At 44.0% G+C, this 20,623-nt stretch overlaps 1 protein-coding gene across 1 annotated transcript in view; it reads left to right on the top strand.

The window, feature by feature from the left end:
- Positions 1–20,623, top strand: part of LOC124615302 (multiple epidermal growth factor-like domains protein 8) — a 368,566-nt gene that overhangs the window by 42,292 nt on the left and 305,651 nt on the right. Inside the window, exons 3-4 of the mRNA XM_047143089.1 lie at positions 14,084–14,373; positions 15,662–15,846. Of these exons, the coding sequence (XP_046999045.1) occupies positions 14,084–14,373; positions 15,662–15,846 (475 nt within the window). The remainder of the gene's footprint in view (positions 1–14,083; positions 14,374–15,661; positions 15,847–20,623) is intronic.

Raw genomic sequence — 20,623 nt, 5'->3', positions numbered from 1 at the left:
TTTTGACATTGGCCTCTCAATTTATATATTCTTCACTGACATTACTTGTGAACAGTATCAGCTTATTCCCAATAATAAGCAGCTTTCACTCATTTAATACTCGGCAAAAATTCAATTTGTAGTGTGATCGGATTTCCTTAACTCTTGTGCAAGAAGGTGTGCGGTATACTGCTGCATCCATTTTCAATAAGCTACCACAAGAATTCAAAAATTGTAGCAGTAATCCACACACTTTCAAATCGAAACTGAAGAGTTTCCGCATGGGTCACTCCTTCTGTTCTGTTGTGGAGTCCCTTGAAAAATTAAGCTGATTCTTATGTTATATTGTTGATTGCATTTACTTAAACTTATGGTTTAATTTTTGTTGGGTTTGTAAATATTTTATTTTTATCTGTTATTACTTTTATGTTGTATTTTCATGTATTGACACATTCCATGACCTTGGGGATTTCCTCCTCAATTTGGACCTACAAGACTTGATGTGCTGGGTACTACAGTTTAAACACCATTCTTCACCATGTTGTCTGCAGTGTCCATGAGGCAAGAGCAGCCTGGGGTTCCACCTGTCACACATCACTGGTGTGCATGTCCATTGTTGACCTTCTGCAGCCTCACAGATGTCAGCACTTGTCATGCATAGCGTGCATTGTCGCACTGTCAAGCCGTCACTGACAACAGCTTGCCACACGTATGACGCCCACTTTTATCACTGGGGGGGGGGGGGGGGAGTGAGTACCTTCCCACTTTCTGTGAGCCCATCTCTGTACCTAACACAAATAAAGGACTGTTATATTCTGGGATGTTTTTTTAACAGTCCGCCCTACAATTCCAGGCGTTACGACCTCTTCAACTCTCATTCATGTGAAGGAGCAGCACTTCATTCTGGTCTACGAATGGCAGATTCCTTCACTAAATTCATCTGCATTAACTTGTTCCCTTTTAATTTATTGTAAATTATCATTCCCATGCATTGAGATGCCTGGGCTTACTGTTTGAAGCAGCAGGTGGAAAGCATTAAGTTTTATTTGTTTCTTGTATCGTGTTTGTCAACAAAATGGTTTCTGTCAAATAATACCTGTTTGGTATACGAAAGATAATAATCTCCTAAATATATAGGGATGGGATAGGTAATATTTGAAGAACAATGGGCAACATATCAGTAAGGCAACATGGTTTTTTATGATTTGCGGTTCACATATTCTAAATGACATTTTTTCTGTATCTTTAGTATCCCCCTTCCCCTCAAGGGGCTCACCACTGATTGAATACATGCTTGGCTACTACAGGGCCTCGGCCTTTGCAGCACTACTTCCTCTTTCTGTGCTACAAACCTATAACTTGACTATCTGTTACCTCCTCTGACTTTCTGTCAGGTGGTCTTTTTGATGAAGTCCCTGCCTGGACTTGGTTCACAATTTTGGTCTTGATTTCTAGTTTCACTCTCAGCACTAACTTCACCTTCCATTAATGTTTATATGGTCTCATTATTGGGTATGATGTGGCATCTTTTCCATATTACAAAAGTACGTTTCATGCAGGGAAGGTTGCCCACTGTGGTCTATGCTTTGCCTCTGTGCCCCTCCACCCTGGCATCCTTACTTCCTGTTGTCAGTGTGTGCCCAAAACCCAGCATGGTAGCCATCCCATTGTGGGGGGAGGGGGGGTTTTTCAAATACCTGCATGATGGTCATGATGGCGGTGTATGGGTGTGACGTGAAACCCAGTGTTCCTCCTCCTATGAGATGCTTTTGGTGTATGAAGTTAGGACATTTGTCTTTCTGTAGCACCAGGCACAACTGTCTGCAGGGATTTTGGATGTCTGCTGCACACGAACATTCCTTGTGCCCCCCTCCCCCCTTGTGTAAACTGTGGCAAGCTACATACTCTCTGCTCAGCAGATTGCTCCATTTTTAAGCTTGACAAGAAAATCCAGGAGTATAAGACCCTTGGACAAGCTCGGATATCAAGAAGCCAGAAAAAAGTATGAATATCTTAATCCCATACAAATAACAAGTAACACAATCTTACGCTACAGCTACAAAATCATCACCTCTTCTGTCGACAATGCCTTCCTCTGTTGTGCCTCTGACAGTCGGACCTCAGAGCCACCCTAACCCCCCCCTCTTCCCGGCAGTCAGGGCCCCTTATGGTGCTTCCACCACTCTCTTTTTGAGCATAGGCTCCCCATCTGCCATCTCCTCCTGCTCCAGCTTCTCTAACTAGGAAGAGGTTCCTCGGGACTCCTCCGTCCATGGTTCCTGCTGGTCCAAGGCCAGATGCCAGCCGGTGGCTGAAGGGACTGTAGGCTGCTGCCTATTGGGCTTGTTGTTCTTCCTCTGTCCCTGAAACCAGTTCAAGGACATCTTCCCAGTCATCATCTTCTGAGGAGGAGGAGGACAAAAAGAAGTCTTTTAAGACGAAGGAAACTCCAGTGGGCCCCACGCCACCAGACTCTGGATGTATTACTCCTGTGCCCAAGGTGGAGATCCCGGTTGCCTCTGATTCACCAGATCTCCCCAGGCAGTGTGCTGTGGAACCTGTGTCAGTGGCTCCCCGATGTCTCAATCGGTGGCAGCTTATGACCCTGGGTCATAACCTGCCGCCCCTCCCTCCTCCCACCTTCGTCGCTTCATGACTCCCACAGTATTCAGACAGTCTGATTTTCCTGTGGAATTGTAATGGAGTTTTTCACCATCTGGCTGAGCTATGGCTACTTGTAAATACTTAGCTTGCATTCTATATTTCAATCCAGGAAATGTGGTTTCCAGTAACTTGGACCCTTGCCCTTTTTGACTACCAAGGTTATTTTAAGAAGCATACCGACTATGAGAAGGTGTTAAATGGAGTTTGTATGTATGTGCTTTCCTCCATATACAGTGACCTTGTGTCTCTTGGTACACCTTTGGAGGCTGTGGCTGTTCGGGCAAGGGCACATCAGGATACTGCCATCTGTGATATTTATCTCCTTCCTGATGATATCATGTCCCAAGACGTACTGTCTGCATTAGTCTCTGAGCTTCACTCGTCTTTCCTAGTATTGGGTGACTTCAGCATCTATAACCTTGTGTGGGGTGGAACAATTTATCACTGGCTGTGGTAAAGATATCGAAATTTTGCTTGCACAGCTCGATCTTTGCCTCTTGAATTCTAGTGCACTCACACACTTCAGTGTGGCACACAGAACTTATTCGGCCATTGATCTCTCCTTTTGCAGCCCAGTTCTACTACAATCAATCCACTAGAGGATCCACAATGACCTGTGTGGTAATGACAACTTCCCAATCTTCCTATCCCTCCCTCAGCATTGCTCCCCTGGATGTCTACACAGATGGTTTCTCTGTAATGCTGACTGGGATGGGTTCACTTCTATTTTCATCCTTAGCTCCCCATTGAAAGGTAGTATCGATGCGGCTCTTCAGCATACAACAGCAGCCATTCATTTGGCAGCCGAACGAACCATTCCCATTTCCTTGGGATCGCCCCAGAGATCACTGTGGCCATTAAAGATTGTTTAGGGCTCTGCAACACCATAAGAGGCAACCTTTACTGGAGCACCTCATTACCTTTAAACCTATCTGTGCCAGTTTCTACTGCCCCATAAAATGACGAAAGCAAGAATTCTGGAAACGTTACATTTTCACCATTGGATCATGTACCTATCCATCACAGGTATGGACAAAGATTGAATGCCTCCGTGGCTTCCAGTCTCCTGCAGGTATGCCAAGTATTTCCTTGGATGGTGCCATTTATAGTGATCTAGTCTCTTTTGCCGAACATTCCGCTGAGGTTTGTACTCACACATCTGTGTCTGAGAATTACCATCATGTCTTCCGGCTCATAAAATAGTGGGTGGGGCAAATGTGCTTATCTCTTACTACCTGCCACCTGGAGCCATATAATGCTCCAGTCAGTGAATGGGAAGTCTCCAGTGCTCTAGCCCATCACCCTGATATGTCCCCACGACCAGACCAAATCCCCAACCAAATGCTGAAACATCTCTCTGTGCGTTGTCAGCATCTCATTCTTGCCCTCTTTTTATTGGATCTGGAATGAGGATGAGTTTCCATCTCAGTGGCAAGAAAGTGCGATAGTTCTGGTAACGAAACCAGGTAAGAACCTCTAGAGATGGACTGTGTTGGCTCTTTGAGTCTTGAGGCCTTTTGGTTGCATCTCAGGTCGGTTTTCACAAAGGCTGCTCCACTGCTGATAATTTGGTTCGCCAGGAGGCCACCATCCGGATGGCCTTTGTGAATCGTCAGCACCACATCACTGTGTTTTTCAGCCTACAGAAGGCTTATGACATTACATGGTGTCACCATGTCCTTACTATGACACATGAGTGGGGTCTCGGGAATCCACTCCAGATTTTTGTCTAGAACTTCCTGTCGCAGTGTATCTTCCAGGTTCAAGTGGATGCTTCACTCAGGTTCCCCATGTTCAAGACAACTTGCAGGGTTCTGTACTGAGTGTCCCCTCTTTATAGTGGCCGTCAGTGGTCTAGCGGCAGCTGTGGGGTCTCTCCTTGTATGCTTACGATTTTTACTTTTATTATTGCTCCTCTAGTATGGGCGTTGCTGAGCATCGCCTACAGGGTGCCATATGAAAAGCGTAGTGATGGGCTCTCACCCATGGCTTTCGGTTTTCAGCCACCAAGAATCATGTCATGCACTTCTGTCATCGTCATATTGCCCACCCACAGCCAGGGTTTACCTAGACGATCAGTTACCTCTTGTAATTGAGATGCACCACATTTTGGGACTGGTCTTCAATTCCTGGCTGATGTGGCTTCCACACCTTTGCCAACTTAAAGTGAAAGTGCTGGCTACACTTCAATACACTTTGGTGCCTCAGTGACACTAACAGGGGTGCATAGTGCTCTACTGTTTTGTGGCTCTACAAAGCCCTGATTTTGTCCCATCTTGAATATGAGTCTTACATATGGTTCAGCATCACCCTCAGTAGTGCAGATACTTAACCCCATTCATCATTGTGGGGTCCAACTTGCGACAGGAGCCTTCCATACTAGTCCTGTGAACAGCTTACTAGTTGAGGCTGGAGTCCCTCCATTACTTATTGGGCGCCAACAACAGCTGCTGAATTACGCTATAGTGCTCGTAGCTTTCCTGAACATCCCACCGACTGTGCCGTTTTCACTGGAAGGGAGCTTCACCTTCCATAACAGCGACCCAGAACTGGGTTTACAATTGCTGCACGCCTCCAGTGTCTCTGTTCGGAACTGCAACTCTCTCTACTGTTGCCTCTGGTCAGGGAGACATCACATCTGCCTCCATGGCATGTGCCCCGACGTCCGATTTGTTTCAAAGTCTCCTTTGGTCTAAAAGATTCCATTGACCCATGCTTTTACATCACATGTTCTTGGCTGTCCTTGAGACATATCCATCTTTGGCTCAACAGTTGATGGACAAACAGGCTTTTTCATACACACATGCACAGTGCAGTGAACTCAACTCTCTGCCAAATGACTCCAATGTCTTCACTGTTGAATTGCTAGCCATTAAATTAGTCCCTAGCCATGTTTGTTCTTGCAGTGGCAAGAGTATCCTAATCTGTAGTGATTCCCTTAGGAGCCTTAGGCTATAGATCAGTGCCACTCTCTTCAACCACTGGTTATGGCTATCCAGGTTCTTATTTTTGATCTCCATCAAGCTGGAAGGCCATTTATTTTGGTTTCTACATCCAGTCGTGTTGGGATTTCAGGAAATAAACGAACTGACCAGTTGGCCAAGGTGACCACTAGAATGCCAATTCTGGAAGTGGGGATTCCAGAACTGGATTTTGGTAATGTATATGCCATTAGTTTCTGGTAATCTGGAACTCAGAATTGTATATCCTGATCTCTGCAAACAAACTGAGGGCAGTTTATCTTCAAACCATGTATTGATATTCTGTCAAAAATTCCTTCAATATTTATATTATTGTTTTTAACTGCCTTGCTAACAAGCAAGCCTATTCACGAATTCTCTCTCTTCGTTTCCCTCTCTAATTAAACATAACACTGTGAGACTGAATGCTGCCTGGAGACTTCGAGGTCATGTGCCTCATCACAGAATGTAGAGCTTGGAGGCTGGCCTGCTGTGTAAAGGATGATAAAGGACATCTATGGCATGCCTGATGACAATGCTGGGGCACGCACAAGTGTTATGGAGCACACCACTCAGCACACATTGTCGACTGTGGGACTCCATAGAAATCCAACAATATTTTCAGTCATGATTGCAGTGAGTATGGGATCTTTGAGATTGAACTGTTGATCAGTGGAACATATCACCTGACTGAATAAATCACATTCTTGTTGCGCCTGGTTGGTGGTCGTGAGACTTTTCCCAGTTAGCTCATTATGGGTATATCTGTGTTGAGTGCACAAAACTGAAGTACTGTCTTGGTAGCAGCCTGTAGCCTTCGAATTTACATGTGTGTATAAAATTGTAATTCACTCTACAGTATTACTTTACGTAATCAGTTTGGTTTCATCAAAGGCTACAGCACAACTCGTCCAGTGGATGAATTGGCCAGAAAAATTAGCAGATTTCTTGGTAAGTGTGTGTGTGTGTGTGTGTGTGTGTGTGTGTGTGTGTGTGTGTGTGTTTGTGTGTTTGTGGGGGGGGGGGGGGGGAGACATGTGCACATCAAGTATCTTTTATGACCTCAAAAAAGCTTTCTACACAGTAAATTGGGCAATTCTAGTGCTGCTCTATAGGCCACAGCACTTTTGGGTGCCTCTCAACTCACCTGTGAGCATGCACAGCTAGTGTAGACTATCTGCCAGGCAGCCCAATTGCGTGCATTCTGTGCGCGTGTGAGGCACATTGCCACTTCTGTCAGCATGTGTTCTGCTGGTGCAGTAGCATCGTGTAGGATATGGCCAGGCAGCTTGACAGCTGGCGCATCAGCTAATTGCTTTCCTCTGCTGACGTGTACTCATGCCTGCCCAGCTGCCTGCCAGTACGTACATGTGCTGGAACAGCTTACTGTGAATCGTGACCTGTTTCTTCACAAACTGACAAGCTATCATTTCCAAGAAAGATCTCATAGTTGTATATCATCATATTTAACGAATAGAGAACTTGTTTATAACAGCAGCAAGAAATTCCTCTCTGGCTGAAAATACACACAACTAGATATTCCACGAGGTTCAACATTACCCCCAGGGGGTCCACAACTCTTTTGTGGATACACACGTGGCGAGCACAGGACCCTGAGCTAGTGCAGCTCTCTTTCCTTTCCGGGCTGCATACCTTCCTTTTCCACATCCTTCCCCATCCCCCCTCCCCCCTGCCCCCCTCCCTCACCTCTGCCTCTTCCCTTCCCCTTCTCTTTCCCTTGCCTCTTCTCTTTACCCTCTTCTCTGCTGTGGCGTTTGAGACCTTTCTTCTTTCCTTTTCTTTGTTCCTCCCTTTCTCTTTCTTTCTTCCCTGTGCGTGTCTGAAGGCTGACCCCCGTGTTCCCACGCATAGCCGGTGACGGGGTAACGCATAATTCCCCAGCCCGGGTAGACAGGTAGAACACATATGTACCCCCTGGTAATGGCCAGGCCTAGGGAGTGGTGATTACCTGAGCGGGTACCTTCCAAACGTGCCAATTGGTCCTTCCGTCCGTTTCTCGGGAGGTGTGAACAATCACCTAAGGCGGGAGTGCCCTCAGAGACGGCCCCCACAAGAAAGGAGCACACCATCGGAGACACAGGTAATCATGGGTGATACTTTTGCAATGTTTCCTCTACGTCTACAATTTCAGCTCACGAGCAAAAGTTAAATGAGTCTCAGCCACGGACAATTCTTCCATCAGTGCCACAGTTCCTTGTTGTTTCTCGGTCGGACGAAGGTCGAGACTTTTCCACAGTCAACCCTTTCATTATTCAGAAAGGTGTCAACGCAATTGCAGGTCCTGTAAAGTCTTGTTCTCGATTACGAAGTGGCACCTTGTTGTTAGAAACAGTCAGTGCCTTCCAGGCACAAAAATTGCTGCGAACACACCTTCCCTGTCCTGGTGGAAGCGCACTGCACTTTAAATCCATCATGCGGGGTGGTTTATACACGCTCACTCAACGGATTGTCCAACGATGAAATTCAAAACTACCTGTCTCACCAGGGCATAACGGCTGTACTTCGAGTCATGAAAAGGGTTGACAAGGACTTGGCACCAACTCGTACTATCTTCTTGACATTTGACAGAGTTCAACTTCCATCAAACATTAAAGTCGGCTATGAAATAATTTCAGTTTGGCCTTACATCCCCAACACTATGCGTTGCTATCGGTGTTAGTGGTTTAATCATACCAGCCGGTCGTGTTCCAATCCGGCCAAATGTGTTACATGTGGCAAGGATGCCCATGAGGGTGCTTGTCCACCTCCATTCCCTTGTTGCATTAACTGTATGGGTGACCACGCTGCTTTTTCTAGAGATTGCCCCATTTTCAAAGATGAACGGCTTATTCAGGAAATCAGAGTTAAGGAAAAGGTGTCTACATTTGCTCCTCATAAGTTATTCGCCAGTCGAAAGCCCACTGTGCCTCCAGCAGGTAAATATAGCACTGTCCTTGCATCTCCTCGGCCTACTAAGGAGGCAGCCACGCAGATTTGTGATCTCACCTTTTGTGCCATGGTCATCAGATCGGCCAGTGCAAAGATCGCCCGTTCAACCTCCCCACTATCACCTGCTCACTCTACGGCTCATCCTTCATCGATTTCTGCTAAATCACAAACCCCAAAATCAGACACCCGGACTTCCAAAAAAGAGCCTACTCGCAAAAATTTTTTATGGACCCTGATTTCACAACCATCGATTCCTCCCTCATCTCAGCATCCTATTTCCAAGAAGGCTCATAAGAAACCAAGTACCTCTCTTTCTCCGCCACGGCATGTCTCATCTACAGTGCCACCTGGCGATAACCGCCCTTGGCCGTCTTCCGTGTCGCCAAGGCGCAATGCTGGCGGCCGATCAACCGGCCAATCGCTGGTTGCAGGAGCTGCCCCTGAACAACCTATGGATCGGGATCTTCTGCCTTTGGCTGAATGCCGTTCCACACTGTCGGCCGCCGGCTCTCAGCAGTCATTGAGGTGAGAGCAACCATGCTAAGATTCTTCCCTTTTCTGTCCACCCTATGTCAATTATCCATTATAAATATCCATGGAATTAGAGCCAATTGGGATGAATTGTCGATCCTCTTACGATTCTACTCGCCGGTCATCTTCTGTCTTCAGGAAACAAAGCTGCGTCCCCACGATCGCTTTGTTTTCCCTCATTTTCAGTCAGTCCAGTTTGATCTCCCCTCTGTTGATGGCAGTCCAGCACATGGGGGCTTATGATTCTTCTCCATGATACTGTCAGTTATCACCCAATTCCCTTAAACAATTCCTTCCAAGCTGTTGCTGTCTGTCTTTCCCTTTCTGGATACACCTTCTTTCTTTGTACCATATACATTCCATTGGCTGCACTGATGGCAAGAGCTGATCTCCTTCATCTCCTTGGTCAGCTCCCACCCCCCTATTTACTGGTTGGGGACTTCAATGCCCACCACCCACTTTGGGGATCTCCATGATTTTGTCCATGAGGTCCCTATTGATTGACATCTTCCACCAAGCATATCTTGTTTGCCTCAACACTGGGGAACCTACATTTTTGTCTGCCTCCATGACAAATTTCTCTCATTTTGACCTTTCGGTTGGTACTATTCAGCTAGCTGTGCGCTTTGAATGGTTCGCTCTTGCTGATACACACTGGAGTGACCATTTGCCATGTGTCCTTTGATTGCAGCCACAACTGCCATCTGTGCGCCCGAGATGCTGGAAGTTTGCCCAAGACGATTGGACACTTTTTTCGTCTCTAGCGACATTCGATGACCGTCACTTTCCCAGCATCGACGATCAGGTCACTCATTTTACAGAAGTTATTCTTACAGCTGCGGAACATTCAATACCTCGCACCTCTGATTTTCAGCTGTATCCGCTATAAGCAGTTACGTACGTGATGCCGTCGCATCATCTGCGATAGCAAGAAGGCAAGCTGGGACTTCTTTACTAGCTCTTTTAACACCTTCACTGACACCTCAGAAGTTTGGAATCGAATTTGACAGTTATCTGGCGCGCCTAGTTTCTCCCCAATCTCTGGGCTCACTGTCATGCATGATGCCTTAGTGTACTCCATTGCAATTTCTAACTCATTGAGTCAACACTTTGCTAAGATTTTGAGCTCTTCAAATTACCCGCCAGCCTTTCTCCTGAAGAAACGTGCAGCGGAAGTGCAACCTCTTGCTTTCTCCTTTCAAAATAGCTAAAGCTATAATACTGTTTTCTCCATGCGGGAACTCAGACACGCACTCTCTTCTTCTTGCTCTTCCGCCCCAGAACCGGTTGGTATCCACATCCAAATGTTGCTGCATTTATCATACCATAGTCTGCATTACCTCCTTCACCTTTATAATCGAATTTGGACCAACAGTACTTTTCCCAGAAGATGGCAGGAAGCTATCATAGTTCCTGTTCTGAAACCTGGAAAGGACAAACGTATTTCCTCTGTCTATCGCCCCATTTTTTTCACGAGTAGTGTATGTAAGGTTTTGGAGCACATGATGAAATGCCGTTTAGCCTGGTGGCTGGAATCTTGAAGCCTTTTAACACCTACCCAATGTGGTTTCTGAAAGCATTGTTCTGCAGTTGACCATCTTGTTGCTCTCTCGACTTATATCACGAACAATTTTCCCAGCAAACGCCAAACCATAGCAATATTTTTTGATCTGGAGAGAGCATACGATACCTGTTGGAGGACAGGCATCCTCCGCACACTGTTCTCTTGGGGCTTTTGAGGTCCCCTGCCCCTATTTATCCGTGAATTTATGGCAGAGCGCACAATTAAAGTGTGGGTGAACACTTCTCTCTCCTGTACTTTCTCCCAAGGAAACGGGGTACCCCATGGCTCCTTGCTAAGTATTGTACTGTTTGCCATTGCCATAAATCCAATTATGGATTATCTCCTTCCTGATGTCTCAGGCTCCCTCTTTGTGGACGATTTTGCGTTACTACAGCTCTCAACGGACCAGCCTTCTTGAACAACATCTTCAAGGATGTCTCGATCGCCTCCACTCTTGGAGCTTTGAAACTAGCTTTTCTCTCAGTAAGACCGTTTGTGTCAATTTTTGCCATCGTACGGAGTTTCTTCCGCTTTCCCTACATCTAGGTCCTGTCGGCCTTCTGTTCACAGACGTTGCTAAATTCTTGAGTCTTATGTTTGACAGAAAACTGTGCTGGTCCTCCCACGTTTCCTATCTTTCAGCTCGCTGTCTGCGATCCGTCAACACATTTCGTGTTCTGAATGGTACCTCCAGGGGAGCGGACCGAGTGGTCCTTCTCCGCCTCTATCGCACCTTAGTGCGCTTGAAATTGGACTATGGAAGCATAGTTTACTCCTCTGCTCGGCTGTCTATTCTGCGGTGTCTCAACTCTGTCCACCACCGTGGATTGTGTTTATCGTCTCGAGCTTTTTACACCAGCCCTGTGGAAAGCCTTTATGCTGAGGCTGCTGAACCTCCGCTGTCCAATCGGCGAGCTGTCCTTCTGAGTCGTTATGCTAGCCACCTGTCTTCGATGCCTGCTAATCCGGCCCATGACCTTTTTTTCGACGCCTCCTTGGATTTAGGGTATGCAGGCCGCCCTTCCTCTCTACTGCCACCAGGAGTCCGCTTCTGTCAATTGCTACGTTCTCTTTCCTTCCACTTTCCTAAAACTTTCTTGACAACTGGGGGTACAGCACCGCCTTGGCTCCACCCTCGGACCTGCCTTCTCTGTGACCTTTGTCAGCTTACCAAGGATGGTACCCCTTCTCTCGTTTATCGTCGGCCATTTGCTGCTCTATGCGCACAAATGAAAAACGCCACATTTATTTACACTGACGGCTCAAAAACATCATTTGGTGTTGGGAGTGCCTATATTGTGGGCGACACCCGTAATCGATTTCAGCTTCCCGACCAGTGTTCGGTTTTTACTGCGGAGCTGTACACTGTTCTCCAGACTGTCCAATACATCCAGCGCCATCAGCAGATACAATATATTATATTCTCAGATTCGCTCAGCTCTCTCCTCGGTCTCCAAGCTCTTTACCCAGTCCAACCTCTGGTCCACCGGTTTCAGGACTGCCTCCATTTGCTCCACTTGGGGGGTGGGGGGTGGGCTGGGGGAGGCGGGTCGTCTCTGTGGCATTCCTCTGGATCCCAGGACACGTTGGTATCTGTGGAATCCAGGTGGCCGATATAGCGGCCAAGGCTGCAATCTCTCTTCTTCAGCCTGTTTGCATGGTTCCCTTTGCCGATCTACAGGGTGTTTTATGTTGTCGTGTTGCTCTTTTATGGCATGCACATTGGTCTACACTTCCCAATAATAAATTGCGGGACGTGAAAGTTCTTCCCTGTGCTGGGACCTCTTGATCACGAACTCGTTGTTGGGAGGAGGTAATTTTAACTAGAGTTTATCAGTATCAGTGAGATGATGTCAGTCATTTGAAGCTCATTTTTGGGGAAAACACCCCCCCCCCCCCCCTCCTTCTATAGTGGCTTTCTAAGCTTTCCTTATGTTTTTTAGTATCCCCACTTTTTGAGTTTCGCTCCCATTGCTGCTGCTTTGGTTTTTTTACCTTTCCCTAAGCCACAGACCGGTCGCTAATGACCGTAGAAGTTTGGCACCCTAAAACCATAAAAAAGGTTCAACATTAGGGCCACTACTATTTTAATATAATTATCAATAATATACCACGTCAGGGTCAGTTTGATACCATCCCCTATGCAGATGATTCAACAGCTATAGTCTGCTTCAAAACCAACAAGGAGTTAATTCACTGTATTAAGCAGACACCTGGGGAACTGCAGAAGTGGGAAAAAAAAGGGTAATTTGAAATTAAACTGTGCAAAATTAAATTTTTCTCATTTCACCACAAAACCATCTGCAAAATCTATAACTTAAATACTCTTTATAGACAAAAACTGGACACAACAAACTGTGTCAAATCCCGTTGTGTACTAATAAATAAAAATATATTGCCATCATGTGGACAGCACATTGAGTTGACTGAAGAGTTGATTATGTCCTGAACATATTAGATAATATTAGTGATTTAGCTATAAAATAAAGTGTTCATAATGCATAATTTTTCAGGCATTAGTATATATATGAGGGGAAGGGGCGTCTGAGAAAACTAATCTACTAAAAGCTTTGAGACAACAGAAAAAGTTCATCTGAGCCATAGTAGGAGCTCAGTAGAAACAGCAACACAAAACTTTATGTGGACAGCTAAATCTAATGTCTATTCTGCGCATATGTGTGTGTGTGTGTGTGTGTGTGTGTGTGTGTGTGTGCGTGTGTGTGTGTGTGTGTGCGTAAATAGAATCTCCAAGGGGAAGTGTGGACCAAATCTAAAAAAATTCTGAAGGAGAACTGGAAAAATACCTAAAAGTTGGTGTTACTATAGTGCAGAAGATTTCTTTAGTGATAATCATGCAAAATATTTGTGACTGAAGAAGTAAAACCATATGTATTACATAATCTTAGCTTAACAATATTAGGGAAAGATAGAGGGATACCATATAGATGAAATGTTGTGTTGCAGACAAGCCAATGAAAAGACTGATCCACACTTATCTTTTCGCCAAAGTCATCTTCAGAAATGAAAAAAGAACATACAGACATTCACACAAGCAAGCACACCTCACGCACACATGACCACTATTTCTGGCAGCTCGGACCTAGATTAATTATTGGCAAGTCTTGTATGTCACAAACTTTGGTTGTATGAGGCATGTTATGTGATAATTAATATTTGAATTGTGGAATTCTTCCTGAATTTTGTTGAGCACTTGCTTGCTGGTTAATAATTGTCAAAATAAACTGATACATGATGAAAATTTACCAACGGCCATATGATTATGTTATTGCCTTGTTGAGTGTTTGGCAACATTATTTATAAGATTAAGAAAACTTTTATCTATCACAGCAATGTTGTAATTGTATTTTTCCAAAATTATATTTATCATTGTCCTTCATGTGTTACAATCTAACTAAATTTATTTTCACCCATACAGATGCTAATTCTACTCTACAGTGATGCAAATTATGTGCTGGATGGTTTCCGTGCTGAATACTCAATTACTGATTGCCCCAACAATTGTACAAGGCATGGAGTATGTGTTGGACATATGTGCGTCTGTGAGGCTGACTGGCGTGGTAAAGACTGCAGTAAGGAACTATGTCCTGATGAATGTGGAAGCAAAAGACAGAGGGGCCGCTGTGACCATGGGAAAGGCTGCAGCTGTCATCCTCAGTTCTCTGGAGAAGCTTGCAGCTTAGATAAAGCTGATAACAAAGGCAACAGGTGGGTGGAATAACACATTGTACTATTTACATTGTGACCCTCCACTACACATTAAGATCCTATTCTTAATTAATCATTTTGGGGGAACTGGCCCCCTCTTAACTCTTCCCGCTTTCCTGTAGCTTCTGCTGAGGTTGTTTGCCAAAGAAAGAAAGAGAGAGAGAAAGAAAGAAAGAGATATTGAAATCCATTTTTGGAACATCAGTACCAATATGCTGTATTATGTATACAGTACTTATTGATAAATAGTTTTCAGTCATTATAAGCTTCTCAAGTCAGCCTACATAATAAAGAAGAGTAAAAATCAGAAGAGATCTCTACAGATGTCATATAACATATGCAAAAATGTAATGAAGCCTCTTGTTGTAGGTACGTAATCATGATCAAAAACTTTGTAAGGATTGTTTGTATGTGTTGTATGGCATATCTGGTGTGAAACTCATCGTGTAGTATAAAATATTGCTTGTAAAGGAATGGTCGAGTTACCATTCCTTGAAGTGCCACAGTTTATCTATAACTGTCCACTGAATAATAGGGGAAGTAAATATTGCTACTCGGAGAATAGTTGTGATTCTGAGCTGTTGACAGGTACTTCAACAAGACAGAGAACATTGGTAGCCTTCAGATGAATCCTTTTTTGGAGCTGTAGTCATAGATACATCATACATTACAGTCATCAGTTATGTTGTAGTTTTATTCACACAACTGTTTTTTACTCTGTTACAAGTCATCTTCAGTTGTATTATGTGTGCACAGTTACATAATAAAATGTATAAGTTTAAATCAAACAGTAGAAAATCCAAGATGGAATGTAACAATATGATGAAAAGGATAGTTGCTGCTCACCATTTAGCAGAGATGTTGAGTCGCAGAAGGTGACTCAGCATCTCCACTATATGGTGACCAACAACTATCCTTTAAATTAATATGCATAATTTTGGGACACCTGTGTTGTTACCAGCTTAAGTATATATACATATTTTTTTTCACTGTGGTGTCCTCAGCATGAACACATGAAACTGACATAACTTGAGTCAAAGGTGCAACATTTCTGTAAAAATTCTTTCTGTTGTGTAGCATTTACTTGTTAAAGAATTCATTGTTTGTAGCTGCTGAATACATCATTGTTGGAGTACTATAATGTGCATGCAAAATATTTGTTAATCAAACTGAAAGTGTAACAACTTCAGTTCAAATAATAAACGCTTAGCTTTGAAAATACCTAGTATTCTGTTTGAAGTAGGTTCTTGAGTATTATTATGCTTGTTATTGTATTTATCTTTTGTAGGTGGCATTGGCTGTCACGTGCGGAATCTGGATTCTCTGCTCGGGCTGCACATACAGCAGTTTATTACAATGAAACAGACTCCCTTTATGTATTTGGAGGTTACGATCTGAATAAAGTGTTGGGTGATATGGTGGTCTATAAATTCAAAGCAAGTCACTGGGAAGATGAATATGGAAATGTGATAGGTATGTACCTAAAATCATTACTAATTTGGTCCCCATGATTTGATTTTCTTCTCAGGTTTATCTTTTTCCCCTGTAGTACTCGATAAGTTGTTTTCTTTGCACGCTAAGGTACAATCGTGGTTTACTTAAGAGGTAGTGTGTTGGATTTGGTGCTTATTCCCAGTATTACATTCTACTGTCATCTATTGTGTAGAGCAGTGGCCATCTTAATATTGTCAAATGTGCATGTATTTTACTTGGGAGGAGGGGGGGATATGTTATAGAAATCTAATTTCTATGCTGGACTGGGCAGAAAGTTGCTTTAGTATTGCAGCAGTTTAAAGCCTGCTATTTCCTTATAGTTTGCCTCTGTATTCACTGTATTTAAATGTCAGCTCTTTGGTCACACAATAACAGTTTGCAAAGTACGGACCATGTGTAGCCGATTCACTTCAGCTTTCCACAAATTGGTTCGATTGTATTGCCTCCAACCGTATGTATTAACTGCTTCCAAAACTATTCAGTTTGGAGCAAAGTAAGTCTACAAAGTAAGTGGTACACAATGCATCTGATACTCTCAGATAAAGAAAGCAATTAAGACCATGCAGCCATCCACTGTCACGATAACATTCACCTCAGCATCAAGCAGCCCAGCCTGTACCAAAGACTAATGTTCCAGACATGGACAGCTGATCAAACCACAACAATCTGCTCCTGTAAATGTGGTTGCAAACTGACACGACTAGTTAAACCAACAAGTAAGCAAAGAACAAAGACAATTGTGGCAGTGAAACATAATTTTGGAGAGAATAATACACTCTCATAGCAGGCAGAAAAAAAGAACTAGAGTAGTATCATGGGGTAAAAAACATCAGGCCAGGAGTATCTGTTACAAAAGCGTTGGACCTTATGATCATGGTCCTGTCTGATAGTTCAGATGAGAACCACCATTATGATGATATGGATGACAAGATCTGTCTGTGACAAAGCAAACTGGGATAATTTTACTTCCCCTCATTTTGCCATCTGCCTACTTTTTTGTTTTGATTTTAACTAATTACCATTAACATAGGTGAACACAATCTGCATTTTCATAAAAGATAAAGATTGGCACTCAGTCTCAAAGAATATGACACCAGATCTAATTTATTACTTAGTTTATCAATATAATGGAAGGAAACATTCCACGTGGGAAAAATTATATATAAAAACAAAGATGAGGTGACTTACCGAACAAAAGTGCTGGCAGGTCGATAGACACACAAACAAACACAAACACACACACAAAATTCAAGCTTTCGCAACAAACTGTTGCCTCATCAGGAAAGAGGGAAGGAGAGGGGAAGACGAAAGGAAGTGGGTTTTAAGGGAGAGGGTAAGGAGTCATTCCAATCCCGGGAGCGGAAAGACTTACCTTAGGGGGAAAAAAAGGACAGGTATACACTCGCACACACGCACATATCCATCCACACATACAGACACAAGCAGACATATTTCATATGTCTGCTTGTGTCTGTATGTGTGGATGGATATGTGCGTGTGTGCGAGTGTATACCTGTCCTTTTTTTCCCCCTAAGGTAAGTCTTTCCGCTCCCGGGATTGGAATGACTCCTTACCCTCTCCCTTAAAACCCACTTCCTTTCGTCTTCCCCTCTCCTTCCCTCTTTCCTGACATATTTCATATGTCTGCTTGTGTCTGTATGTGTGGATGGATATGTGCGTGTGTGCGAGTGTATACCTGTCCTTTTTTTCCCCCTAAGGTAAGTCTTTCCGCTCCCGGGATTGGAATGACTCCTTACCCTCTCCCTTAAAACCCACTTCCTTTCGTCTTCCCCTCTCCTTCCCTCTTTCCTGATGAGGCAACAGTTTGTTGCGAAAGCTTGAATTTTGTGTGTGTGTTTGTGTTTGTTTGTGTGTCTATCGACCTGCCAGCACTTTTGTTCGGTAAGTCACCTCATCTTTGTTTTTATATATAATTATTACTTAGTTTTATGTATGTAATTGATTTTCTAATTTATTTTGACTGTTCTTAGTTAGTACCTTTTGTTACAGCGTGAAATCAGTAATTGTTCCTTAACTTAAATTCTATTGTTGATGTACAAACAAATATAAATTCTGTAATAATTATAAACTTTCAGAAGATGAAATGCTAGTAATCTTAAAGTATCTATTTGGCTCTCATTGAAAACATGTTAGCAAGACCAACCTTTAATTAATTCCAAAGTAATTAAGAGTTTTGTCTGAAGTATTGTTTACATAACTATATTTGTTAATTTTGCGATTAAACAAATAATTTGGCTTAACCCTTGTGGGAGAAGAAACTGTTAAAGAGAACCAATTTTTTGATGTATTCAGTTAATTTAATGAGCTAAGTTTTAATCGTAATTTCTATAAATTTAACTTTGAACAATATGTAGTTTCAGTACCTATTATTGTGATGATATATAAGGGCCTGATTTTTGGTCACAAGACAGTCAGTTCACGGCCGAGTTTCAGATGAGAAACCTATGTTGGTTAGAACAACAACAATGCTTCAACTTAACTGTGGAATAAGTGTTAAACAATTAGGCCATGTGTAAAAACAATGACAGTGTCTGCTCCGTGCATACCTTTCTATTCTTCAAGAACTGTGGACTTTGTGGTCAGGTTTTTACTGCTCGTAAATGTACAACAGTAAACTATTGTAGCGGTATGTGGATGTTTGCCTGCAACCTATTAATGAGGCTTATGAAAAGTTAAACAGTAGTGCACTGACCATATTAAATGTGATTGGGGGCTTTCCCGGTGTATGTGTTGTTTCCAGGGCTCTTGGGTGTCCAGCCAGATGTGATCGTTGAAGTCACATGATATTTCGGTGAATAACCTTTCCGCCATCATCAGGTGGTTCTGATGGAATGGCCTGTCTCCTCATTGTCGGTGTTATTTATGTCCGTCAGCCGGGCTTCGATTCCCTGCGCCAATGGTCCAATTGCGGTCACCAACATTCCGATTGGGAGACTTGACACTCCGATTGCAGCTGCCAACAATCTGTTTGCGGGCGCCGTCCCAGGTCCGCGCCGTCCCAGGTCCGCGCCGTCCCAGGTCCGCGCCGTCCCAGGTCCACGCCGTCCCAGGTCCGCACCGTCCCAGGTCCGCGCCGTCCCTGGAGTTGCGCCGGGTGGTGGAAGAGGCAAAATCCAGTGGAGTGTCCCCGGCAGCCGTCGTGAAAGTTCTCGTTTTCACTTGAGGCATGACTCCTTGATGGAGCTAAGAAGGGTTTTCATGCCTTGCTCCGTTGAAAACCTGTGTCTCAGTTTATGAGATTGTCCGTCACGCGAATTTCAATGGCCTCCTTGAAGATGCTGTCCCAGTAGAAGCTGGTAGGGGCCAGGATCTTAGTCTCTTCATATTTCGTGTTGTGTCCAGTTTCCAAGCAACGTTCTGCCAGTGCTGATTTGTTGGGCTGGCCTAGGCATGTGTGGCATTCGTGTTCTTTGCAGCGGTCTTCGACTGTTCGGATCGTTTGACTGATGTAGGATTTGCCACAACCATATGGAATATTATATATGCTCACTTTCTTGAGGACAAATCTGTTTTTCACTGCCCCCAGTAAGGTGCATATCTTGGACGGTGGTCGGCAGACCGTGTCAGTTTTGTTTTGTTTTTAGCAGTCTCCCAATTTTTGACGTCACATTGCCTGCATATGGTAGAAAGGCAAGGCCTGGTTTCTCATCTTTAGACTGTTCTTCATTTGGATTTCTTCTGTGTTTCCGTCGTATGAAGGCTGTCTGCATCAGTTGGTTGCTGTACCCGTTCTAGCGGAACACATTTTCTAGGTGTTTAAGTTCTTTGTGCAGATATTGTTCATCCGATATCAAGTATGCCCTGTGAACCAGTGTGTTGAGCATCCTGTTGAGTTGTACAGGATGGTGGCAACTCGAGGCATGTAAATATAAGTCCATAAGTGCAGGCTTGCAGTACACGCTATGACCCAGTGTGCCATTAGATCTCCGCTCTACAAGTACGTCAAGAAAGGATAATTTCTCTTCTTTCTCAGTTTCCATGGTGAACCATATGTTGTTGTGGACAGAATTTAGATGTTCTAAAAACGTATGCAGATGATCAGGTCCATGGGGCCAGATGACAAATGTACCGTCCACATATTGGAAAAAACACACAGGTGTCCATTCGGCCGCTTGTAGAGCCTCCTCTTTGAAAATCTCCATAAATAATTTGGCTACCACTGGTGAGAGAGGGCTCCCCATAGCCACACCGTCGGTCTGTTCATAGTATTGGCTGTTGAAGACAAAGTAAGTGGATGTAAGTACGTGCTGGAAAAGTTGTATCAACTCAGGACCAAATTTTTCGCTGATAAGGTGGATCGAATCTTTTAGTGGGACCCGTTTGAAGAGTGACACAACATCAAAGCTGACCACAGTGTCTTATTCTCGTAGGGTCAGATCCTTAAGATGGTGAATGAAGTTCTTTGAGTTCGGATTATGGTGCTTGAACTTTCCCACAAATCGTCTGAGCAGGCCTGTCAGGTGTTGTGCGAGAGGGTACATGGGCGTCCCTCTGTTGCTGACAGTGGGATGCATCCCTTCCTTATGTGTCTTAGGGAGGCCGTATATTCTCAGAGCTACTGTTGATATCCTTCTCCTCAATTGTGCCATTTTTCAGTAGGGTGGCAGTGCTTAGTTGTATCCTATTGGTCGGGTCCGTCTTGATCTTCTGGTATGCCGAGTCGTCAAGTAGTTGGAGCATCTTCTGTTCATAGTCCTGTCTGTACAGGATGACACGTTTGTCATCTGACCCCATG

The sequence above is a fragment of the Schistocerca americana genome, chromosome 5 (genome assembly GCF_021461395.2).
Source record: "Schistocerca americana isolate TAMUIC-IGC-003095 chromosome 5, iqSchAmer2.1, whole genome shotgun sequence".
Classification (NCBI taxonomy): Eukaryota; Metazoa; Arthropoda; class Insecta; order Orthoptera; family Acrididae; genus Schistocerca; species Schistocerca americana.
This window is presented reverse-complemented; position numbering and strand designations above follow the sequence as displayed.